The 11422-nt window shown below is 45.5% G+C and overlaps 1 protein-coding gene and 1 long non-coding RNA gene across 2 annotated transcripts in view; both read left to right on the plus strand.

Moving 5' to 3' along the window:
- The window catches only part of zbtb8b (zinc finger and BTB domain containing 8B), an 11528-nt gene extending 3486 nt beyond the window's left edge, over nt 1-8042 (plus strand). Inside the window, 3 exon segments of the mRNA XM_070441140.1 lie at nt 5114-5287; nt 6963-7554; nt 7936-8042. Coding sequence (XP_070297241.1) covers nt 5114-5287; nt 6963-7273 — 485 coding nt within the window. The 3' untranslated portion in view covers nt 7274-7554; nt 7936-8042.
- A 168-nt stretch (nt 8043-8210) lies between these two features.
- Nucleotides 8211-10829, plus strand: LOC139025891 (uncharacterized). Its single transcript, XR_011477562.1, has 2 exons — nt 8211-9687; nt 9753-10829. It is a non-coding gene; the product is annotated as an uncharacterized lncRNA (long non-coding RNA).
- Nucleotides 10830-11422: the final 593 nt, after the last annotated feature.

The raw sequence follows: 11422 nt of genomic DNA on the forward strand, positions 1-11422 counted from the left end.
TGGACATGGAGTCCCTGGTACCAGTGTACTGATGACATCCCTTTGAGGTGACACGAGTACCATATTCTAATATTGGGCTCATCACACTACCTGGTCTTGGACAGGAAGTTACAACGTACGATGCCTTCTGATCACAGATGTGATTGTTAAGCTTCAGGGTGGCTGAAGACCGAAAACACATCGTAGGATTAAAACCGGGTGTTTCTGATCGTCTGCCAGTGGTAAAAATCTGTCAAAATCTGTTTAGGGCTTGATCTCAATCAATTGAATCTGTAATGTCCCCTTTTTTTTTATCACACGTGAATTTATTACAATAGTTACTATCGGCAACATAACAGATAGGATCATAATGCATGATCACCCCACTTCAAATGGGGGAGTATAGAAGCAATAACACAAACTAGTCTGGAAACAAAGACATGTCACAGTCTATTAACTACAGAAACTTGGCATAATGGAGAGAAAATACAACATTCTGAAAACAGACAAAAACATGGAGAGAAACCAGGGTTCAAGGAACCTCCCTGAGGTCATCTCAGTTCTGCTGCGTTGGGACATCATATATTTCTGGGAGTATTTGTTGAGTCAGTCTAAGGCTCTGAGTTTTCCTGAACATGTCCAGTAAGATCACGTGGTTAGGAACAACTCTGGTCTCCTAAGCTCTCTAGGTGGGAGAACTCTCCTCCATCATGGATGGAGACCTTACCTCATCCATCCTTCATCCTCATACTCCTCCATTCCCTCAACCTTCCATCCCTCAATCCCTCATCCTCTATCCCTCCAAATCCGCTCTATCCCTGCTATCCCCCACTCCCTCCATCCCTCTTATCCCTCCATCCCCTTCTATCCCCTCGTATCCTCAGCCCTCCATCCCTCCATCCCTCTATCCCTCCATCCCTCTACTACCCTCATATCCCTCCACCCTCTATCCCCTCATCCCTATCTCTCCCTCATCCCTCCAATCCCTCCATCCTCCATACCTCCCTCCCTCCCTCCCTCCCTCCATTCAGGTCAAGTCTCCAGGGATGGGGAGTTTGGTCACACACCAGAGTGGTGGTTTACATTGGGTATATAACCAATCAGGCATTCAGGATTAGACCCAACTGTTGTATATATGGGTTATATTTAGGGTTTATGAGCTTGAATGGATTGTTATGGGGCTCCATAAATTACATTTCAAAAGGGGTATGGAGGCCTGATGTACGCCTACTCATGGTTTCCTCAGGCCCACCACCAAGCCTTGTTGTGTTGTGGTGGGTGTAGGACTGTTGGTGTGTGTCGGTGACACATGTGTGTGTGTGGTGTGTGGTGTGTGTGTGTGCGTGTGTGCGTGCGTGTTGTGTGCGTGTGTGCATGCGTGCATGCGTGTGGGTGTGGTGTGTGCGTGTGTGTGTTGTCTTTGTGTTCTGCCCAGTCGAACCCGGGACCCTCGGGGGTGGTGGGGTAAAACTCCAGAGGGTTTTTAGTGATCTGAAAGGATGCGGGTCGGCGGCTCCCTCAAAGGAACTATTTGTTTACTTTCGCTCCTAAAATAAAAAAGGAAACTCTTTTACTCCGGAAAACAGGCAAATAAACATTCCTCAAACGACAATGGGGCAAGCGCCATAAGTGATGGGTCGCGAAGTAGGGCGCGGTAGGGACGGTAGGCGTGAGGTAGGGGTGAGGACTAGGCGCGAGGTATATGGATTAGGGCGTGAGAGGGCTAGGGTGCGACGGAGGGTGCGAAGAGGGCGTAGGTAGGGAGCGAGGTAGCTTGAGGAGGGCGCGAGGTAGGGCTGAGTGTAGGGCGCGAGGTAGGGCGCGAAGGTAGGGCTTCAGGGTGCAAGCTGCCTGGTTGGTCAGGAAACAAACCCTTTGGCGCTGGTCTGACAACGGAATGGACAGAGTTCAGCTTCCTAACCTATCAGACAGGTTCGGTGGAGCTATTAGGTGGTTATTTACTAATCTACCAACCGCTATCCAATTCCTTTGGATATGAAAGAGCCTAGGGAGAGATAGGCCAGGAACTCCATCCCAGTCTGAGTTACTCCAACTCAGGAAAAGCCTCACTGACATTGTGTGTATTTTGCCCAACATTATGAACTGCAATAACTACATTAAGAACTGTAAACAATTGAAATGGAATGTACCCCATCCTGTTTACCAAAACAGGTAGGTAAAGAGAAACACAAAGTAGCAATCTTTTTTGCACGTAAGAGGTTCATCACGTTGATTATATTGTGGGCTAACCGATATTTTCTGCCCTCTGGTGAATGATAAATTCAACTACAGGCCTATAACTTTAAAAGCCCACCCCAGTCTAGTTTTACGTGATGTGATTGGCTTGATCCCCTCTCTTAGCCGCCACCTGACATTTCTCTCGTCTGCTCATTGGCCGAATCTTGTGACTCTCACACAGAATGGAAAAAAATGAGGAAGTGGGCATGTGGTTGTTGTGGTTAGCTAGCTAGCTAAGCTGCTGAGGCTACAACAACTTATCCACCTATGTGTTAACTTACGACTAATTTCAAGGTTTAGTCAGTAACGTTGTTTTATACTTTTTAAATGTTGTCTTTATGTTCATTTGTACGGAATGTTTGATAAATGTAACCGCTAGCTAGTTGACAGAATATTCTAGCCATAGACAGATTGGTTACTATAGTTTATCAATTACATTTTATTCTAGCTAGTTACAAAATATACTACTTCTACACATTGTGATTCTACAAAAAGGTACTGGAGACGATGAAAAAACCTTTCTCCTAGCTTGCTACTATCTTTTTAGTTCGAGCTTTCTCCACAGAGCCTTTCTGTGGTTATCAGTTGTGGATCTTTCTCTTCAAGCAAAGGTGAGGGGTAGTTAGTTGTAACAGGGTCACATGAACTGTACTGGCCAGGAGGTCAAAGGCCTGGGTGGAAGGTTGAGAAGTGAACTGGAGGGTTGTTTACTAGTACATAGGCAGCCTGTCCTCGACCTCCTTAACTCTCTCTCTCTTTTGCCTCTCTCTGCTCACCCTCTTTCTCTGTCTTATCTCACCATGCTCTCGCCTCTCAATCCCTCTCATCTGTCTCTCTCTCTACCAGTTGAAGAGTGTTGTGTAAGGGTTGGTTCAAGCTACCACTCCACTGTTAACTCTCTTCTCCTCTCCTTCTCTCTCTCTTCTCTCTATCTCTCTTCTCTCTTCCTTCTTGTCTCTCCTCTCTCTCTCTCTGTTCTCTTCTTCCTCTCTCTCTCTCTCTCCTCTTCTCGTTCTTCTCTCTTTCTCTCTCTCTGCTCCTTTCATCTTATCAGTGCTTTGCATGCTAACAAGCTTGCGCTTGTTTCTGTTCTCTCTTCTCTCTCTCTGTCTCTCTCTCTCTCTCTTCTTCTTCTCTCTCTCTTTCTCTCTCTCTCTCTTCTTAGTCTCTCTGCTTACTCTATCTCTCTCTCTCTCCCCCTCCCTCTCTCCTCTCCACCACTATCTATCTAATCTAATTGTTATCTATTCAGAAAGAATTGTGGGAGAATGAGGTGTCAGGGCTACCAGTCTAAGCTGCCTGTGTGAGCTCAATGAGCAGCGAAGAGAGATTTCTTCTGTGACTGCAGTATAGTCGTTGAGGGACGGGTCTTCAAGGCCCATCGCAACGTCCTATTCGCCGGCAGCGGCTACTTCCGAGCCCTATTGGTCACACTACCTACAGGTGAGTCGTGTTTATTAAGTTTACGTGGTATTGATACAAAAATGTGTAATTAAGGACTGTGTATTATTTTACTTGGTGCTTTCCACTGTTTAAAAATAAAGGTCAATTGATAATGCTATAGTCACCCAGACACTCCTTTTTTTTAAAGGGAAAGAACACTGGTTGGGTAAACTGCTGGTAAAGTGCTAATCTAGTTTATAGCTTTTACAATATACCTACTTCCTGGAATCTCCCCCTCAGGACAGCGGTCAGCACCACAGCACGGCCTCTCTGGACATCGTGACGGCCGAGGCCTTCTCCTTCATCCTGGACTTCCTGTACTCGGGTCGACTGGACCTGCGCAGCGACAACGTCATCGAGGTGATGTCAGCGGCCAGCTACTCCAGATGACTGACGTGGTGTCCTTCGTAAAGGCTACATCCGTCCTCTCTGGAGATCTGTAATAAGGGAGAAAGAGAGGGATGGAACAAAGAGAAGGAAAGAGACGGTCCGGCTGACAGTGGAACCCCAGCCATGCCACCTCCCTCTTCCAGAGCCTCTGTAGCTGTACACTGTACCGTCGTTGTCACTAGACGGAGATGGAGTTACTCATGTAAGTTTAGAGCCCTCCCCGTCACACGGTCACAGGACCCCCCATCCTCGGCAGCAAGCCCTCCCCAGGATCTCCACGCCCCCCGGCCCTAGCAGAGACTCTGAGAGCGACTGCAGCTCCAGAGGGAGTTCCCTTCTCATATTATTGGGGGCCTGACCCCCCACGGACACGGGACATCTGATGAACCCCCTTTCCTCCTCAACCTCTGCTTGACCCTAGAACTGGTGCACCCCAAGATCGAGTACGACCCCGATGACGAGCCCGAGGAGGGATCTCCCGATACCAAAAACCTGACGTTTTTATGGGACCCCCCCCCACACCCAGCACCCAGACCACCTCCATGACAGGTGACGTCCTCCAGCCCTTCCCCAGCAGCGAGCGCTCCCCCTGGGCTTCGGGGGCTGCCAGCCAGGCAGTTCATGGATGTGCTGTTGAGAGGCGGCTCCAGCCCCCACATGGACAGAGGGGAGCAGGGCCAGATGTTTGCCCAGGGAATGGGCCTCTGGGGTGGGGAGGCAGGGTGGATGAGGGACTGGGATGGGTGGTTCCTCTATTATGGAGATACAGAGCGACTGGTACGGAGAGGACACAGGTAATTACATTCAGTTAGTTTTATCTCTATAAGGTTTTAATGAAACTTAAGTTTCTTTTTTCTTGCCGCTTTTGTTTAGACCAGGGGGTTTCTTTCTCCTTTCATGACAAGAAGATTTCCTTTTAAAAAAGACCAATCAAATTGTGACATTATATTAACTTATAACATCGACTAAAGGACTAACTCATTAATGCTGCAGGTGATGTCTTGGTGGTACCAGTTTGTACTGTATAGTTCCTTGTTTTAATTGTCTTTCCTCCCCTGCGGAGATGGCTTGTTAGTGCCGGTGAAGCTCCACAAGTGGCCGTTCTGCCCGTACACCGCCAAGCAGAAGGGCATCCTGAAGAGACACATCCGCTGTCACACTGGAGAGAGACCTTTCCCCTGTGAGACGTGTGGCAAGAGGTTCACACGCCAGGAAACACTCCGCAGCCACTCACTCAGCTAAGAGAGATGTGTGTGTGTGTGTGGTGTGTGTGTGTGTGTGTGTGTGTGTGTGTGTGTGTGTTGTGTGTGTGTGTGTGTGTGTGTGTGTGTGTGTGTGTGTGTGTGTGTGTGTGTTGTGGTGTGTGTGTTGGTAAATATAAAGACAGACACTGATCTTTCTAATGGACCATCTCTCTGACCGTCTGTCACGGGACGTCTGTGTGTTTACATGCCAATGGGTTCTTCATCATGAGGACACCGTCATCATGGCTGTGTTTGTCAGTCTGGTTCCATGTTTCTTTATTGAATATCATTTCTTGGGGGGGGGTTAGATTGTGGCTTCTATCAATGTAATTGTCTGCATCGTTGTCTGAACCAATCCCCCATATTTTTGTACATATATACAGTACCAGTCAAAKGTTTGGACATACCTACTCATTCAAGGGTTTTTCTTTATTTTTTACTATTTTCTACATTGTAGAATAATAGTGAAGGCGTCAAACTATGAAATAACGTAAATTAAATCACGTAATAGCCAGAAACAGTGTTATCTAAATATATTTTGTGTTTGAGATTCTTCAAAGTATCCACCCTTTGCCTTGACAGCTTTGCACATTCTTAGCATTCGCTGCGTCCAGAAACAGTGTTAGTAGTTTGTTAACAATAAATTTGTGGAGGGGTTGAAAAACCGAGTTTTAACCTACAGTTGAAGTGGGAAGTTTACATACACTTAGGTTGGAGTCATTTAAAACTAGGTTTTTRCAACCACTCCACAAATGTCATATCGACACATTGAAAATCTCCTCCCAACTATTTTGCAACRTGTATGGTGCAGCTGTACATTTTATTTTTCCTATTTTGGTCTTTAATGGCAGACAAACACTTTCTTTACCTTCTTCCAACTGCCTCTTCCGTAAGGCTACAATCAGTTGGTTGTTATTTTGGGTAGAGCGATACATTTCCATATATTTTTGTTGTGACAACTCCACCAGTTATATTTGTGATATCATTAACAAAGATATATATTATTTTTTTAATTACGATTTTTTAAAATGTTTTATAATATATTTTTAATCAATTATTATGTTTAACCATTATATTTGTTGTAATATTTGTTCTGTCTGGTGGATTAAACTGAAATTGCAAACAGATTTTTATAGATTGTTTTAAAAATAGCGATTTTTTGGGGGGAGATTTCCTTTTCAAATGTTTTATTTTACCTTTATTTAACCAGGCAAGTCAGTTAAGAACAAATTCTTATTTTCAATGACGGCCTACCGGGGAACAGTGGGTTAACTGCCTTGTTCAGGGGGCAGAACGACAGATTTGTACCTTGTCAGCTCGGGGATTTGAACTTGCAACCTTTCGGCTACTAGCCCAACGCTCTAACCACTAGGCTACCCTACCGCCCCAAATAACTGAAAGTGAGAGGTTGTAATCTGAATAATAAAGGTAAAATGAATAAAAAATTAAGTGAAAAAGGCCATTCTTGAACATGGGGTGAGACATTCTTACTAATCTGATAGACAGTTCGGATTTAAGTATAATTTTTATATGACTGAAGCCTTTAATGAGGTTCAATGCTGTAATAATTTCAGCCCTCTGTTTTCATATTCATTAAATCAGGAAGTCTTTGTGTATAGATGTGTGTGTGTGTGTGTGTGTGTGTGTGTACTGATTGATGTTAACATGTCTTTGTCTTTGACAACCAGGTGCACCGCTTTAGTTGGCCCGTGGTTTGTAAAGGGTGTAGACGAAGATTCACTGGAGCCCTGTCCCACGGACTCAAACGCTTCGGCCTGTGTGACAACTGTACCTGTGTTACGACCACGGGCCACGACGACTCACCTCCCGCCCACATCAACCTCAACGGCCAACCAGAGGCCATGGAACGTGGGGACGGAGACAGTGATTGGCCCAGGTTCAGGGAGGATGCTGATGACATGGAGGCCGGGGGAGGGATTATAGAGGAACTGGGGGAGAAAGGGAAACTACACAGATGACTATCAGAAATCCCAACCACAGTGGACATGAAGGAGAGGAGACAAGGAAAGGAAGAATTTAACTTTCAGACACAGTTTTAGTCCTATCTTGCAGTCTACCTCCCCCAGTAGTTTAATTAGGGGAACAATCCAAGACTGAAAAAGAGGTCCATGTTTGTCTTGGCTACTATTTTGGACCAAAATAACTGTGGTACAGAAACAGAACTGCATGACCATAAGAGGACTGGGTTTAGCCCTAGGAGAAAGACGTTGTGTTGTCCCTAGGAGAAAGACGTTGCGTTGTCCTCCTAGGAGAAAGACGTTGTCCCTTAGGAGAAAGACGTTGCTCGTTGTCCCTAGGAGAAAGACGTTGTCGCCTAGGAGGAAAGACGTTGCGTTGTCCCGGTAGGGAGAAAGACGTTGCGTGTCCTAGGAGAAAGACGTTGTCCCTAGGAGAAAAAGAAGGGGGGGAAAAAAAAAAAAAAAAGGGGACGTTGTCCTAGGAGAAAGACGTTGCGTTGTCCCTAGCGAGAAACGTTGCTTTGTCCCTAGGAAAGACGTTGCCTCCTAGGAGAAAGACGTTGTCCCTAGGAGAAAGACGTTGCGTCTGTCCCTAAGGAAAGACGTCCCTAGGAGAAAGACTTGCGTTGTCCTAGGAGAAAAGACGTTGCGTTTGTCCCTAGGAGAAAGACGTTGCGTTGTCCCTAGGAGAAAGACGTTGTCCCTAGCGAGAAAGACGTTGTCCCTAGGAGAAAGACGTTGCGTTTTCCCTAAGGAGAAAGACGTCCCTAGGAGAGAAAGGACGTTGCGTTTGTCCCGGGACAAAAGATTTGTGTGTCTTTCGCATCATTAAAGTGAAGGACTTATTTCTCACATCATTCTCTGATAATTATTATTACGTGATTAAGCTAATCATTGTAAATGTAATTAACTAGGAGAAGTCGGGGCACAAGGAAAATCTTCAGATTACAAAGTTATAATTTTCCTAATATAACTCTTTCAGATAGTTTAATATCTGATCAATTAGTCTTCTAATTAATGAATTATTCTTACCTCACGTTAGTCTCATTCCAAACATCGTAAATTGTTGGTTATCTGCACGAACCCAGCCTTTACTATGAATCATCCATACACCAATTGTCACAATCATTTATTTTGCAATCATTTACTAACTAAATAATCACAGAAATGCATAAACAAACAAACAGTAGCTATGGCTACAAGGAAATGATAGGGGAGGTTCCCTAGTGGGCTAAGCCAATAGGACGGCTTGGTGGACAAAGGGAAGTGGGTGTGGCCTGAGAAGGGCGCGAAAGACAAAAGAGTCACTACACAGTTGATCATTATATTAATTGAAATGCTAATCCTTTGCACGTGAACGCTCACTCATTTGGGAATAGTTGCAATCAATATATATTTACGCTCAAGTGTGTCGTCGTGATCTCTGTTGGAATCGTCTGTCTTTCTGTTGGAGAGTTCATCTGAGCGTCTCTCTCTCTCTCTCTCTCTGCTTCCCTGAAGTCCTTTGTGGTTAGAATGGATACCTCAGAGTACCATTCAGAAATGTTCTAATAGATGTTTCGGCGGTTGACGGTCTTCGCATCCCATGTTGCAGACTAGTAATGATATCTAAGATTTTCTCTTATTCTGTCGATCGATAGTTTCAGAGTTTAACCATTTCCAGCCGTGTAGCCAATGCTCCACGTGGTATGGTTAGGAATTCAACCACCATTACAACCTTAGCTTATACTGAGGTTTTTGTGGTCTCTACTCAAACCTTCGCCTCCTCGGTGTCCATCGAGGTACGCGTGGTCTGAAGAGGATTTCCTCAGGAGGGGGTTTTATTCGTCACAGTAGAAAAGGGCTGTTCCATGACGTCAGATCATGTCTGTGCTCACGGGGGCGGGGCCAATGACTTAGTTAAACTTTAAAGGGAATACAATTCTCTCACATTAACGGTTTACCATAGCATTACATCATTTCACAAATAGTTTCATCTTTACTCATTCATTTTAGACAATAATTAGATGTAAACCTCATAATGGAGGCACCTGTATAAACAGAGTTATGGTAATGTGGCTGTTTTGTCTTTCATGAGGTCACAAACATGAAACAAAACGGACCGGGTCGTAGCTGGKTTCTCCACCGACCYTTTACACATTCTCCAAAACATGGACATTGTTCAGTTCTCAAGTTCTGTGATGTAGAAGAAGTTCCTTTGTTCTATGTGTCTCTTTCTGCATGGCCATTGGGGAGAGAGTCTCCTCCTGGAATTTACGACCTGAGATAACAGAACCTGGATGTAGGAGAGGAGAGAGAGAGGGAATGCCACGATCTATACCCAGAAAGGGCCACGTCATGACATGTCCCTAGGAGGAAGACGTTGCGTTGTCCCTAGGAGAAAGACGTTGGGTTGTCCCTAGGAGAAAGACGTTGTCCCTAGGAGAAAGACATTGCGTTGTCCCGAGGAGAAAGACAACGTGTTATCCCTAGGAGAAAGACGTTGTCCCTAGGAGGAAGACAACGTGTTATCCCTAGGAGAAAGACGTCTCTTCTACTTGGTCATGGTGGCACAATGCACCAGTTGATGTTACGCTATAACAGTCTGTTCTCCATGGAAACCGCAAGTGTCTTGTCCTCAACAGCCTCATCAACTCTATGCAAAGGAGATGTGTCGCGCTGCATGAGGTGGTCACTCTAGATATGACTGGTTTTCTGATCCGCGCCCATACCTTGTTTAAAAAATAAATAAATTACCCAACTCTCCCCAATTTCATAGTATCCAATTGTTAGTAGTTACTGTCTTGTCTCATTGCTACAACTCCCGTACGGGCTTGGGAGAGACGAAGGTCGAGAGCCATGCGTCCTCCAAAARACAACCAAGCAACACTGCTTCTTAACACAGCGTGCATCCAACCCGGAAGCCAGCCGCACCAATGTGTCGGAGGAAACACGGTGCACCTGGCGACCGTGCACTGCGCCCGGCCCGCCACAGGAGTCGCTAGTGCGCGATGAGACAAGGATATCCCTACCGGCCAAACCCTCCCTAACCCGGACGACGCTGGGCCAATTGTGCGCCGCCCCATGGACCTCCCGGTCGCGGCCGGCTGCGACAGAGCCTGGGCTCYAACCCAGAGTCTCTGGTGGCACAGCTAYCYCTGCAATGCAGTGCCTTAGACCACTGCGCCACCCGGGAGGCCCCACCTTGTTTTTGTTAAGGTACCTGTGACCAACCGATGCATATCTTTGTACCCAGTCATGTGAAAATCCATAGATTAGGACCTAATTTATTTAAATTGACTGAGTTCCTGATATGAACTGTAACTCAGTAAATTGTTGCATGTTGCGGTTTTATATTTTTGCTCAGTGTATATTTCAGGACGTTGTGTATTTCTGGAAATAATCAGAATTCATGTCAATTCAAGGAAAGTAAAAAAAAAAACAGAGCTTCTCCAAAAATGGTGTTCTCTTGTCTCAGTTTACTCCGGGTGTGGGGTAAACTCAGCCGCTGGACAGAGTGAAATAATCCACCTGCATATTTCTGTACTGAATTAAATATTACCACTACCTTTTAAAACCATGTCTATCTCTATTTCCCAAACACAATTCAACACATTCACAATCACTTTTTTTCTTCTTCTTGTCTTTGTAATAATTTGAAGCATATTTGAACACAGGTTTAACACCTAACAAACACGTTGTACTTAGGCCCGGTTGTTACCTCATAAACCAGTGATAATGCCCTACATTACACCAGGGAAGAAAACACTTACATTCGCTCATCTTGCCACTGGGTCAACCATTGGCTCATCTTGCCACTGGGTCATCCATTGGCTCATCTTGACACTGGGTCAACCATTGGCTCAACTTGACACTGGGTCAACCATTGGCTCAACCATTGGCTCAACTTGCCACTGGGTCAACCATTGGCTCATCTTGCCACTGGGTCAACCATTGGCTCAACTTGACACTGGGTCAACCATTGGCTCAWCTTGACACTGGCTCAACCATTGGCTCATCTTGCCACTGGCTCAACCATTGGCTCAACCATTGGCTCAACTTGACACTGGCTCATCCATTGGCTCATCTTGACACTGGCTCAACCATTGGCTCAACTTGCCACTGGCTCATCCATTGGCTCAACTTGACACTGGCTCAACCATTGGCTCA

This window comes from Salvelinus sp. IW2-2015, unplaced genomic scaffold (assembly GCF_002910315.2).
Source record: "Salvelinus sp. IW2-2015 unplaced genomic scaffold, ASM291031v2 Un_scaffold3505, whole genome shotgun sequence".
In the NCBI taxonomy this organism is placed as follows: Eukaryota; Metazoa; Chordata; class Actinopteri; order Salmoniformes; family Salmonidae; genus Salvelinus; species Salvelinus sp. IW2-2015.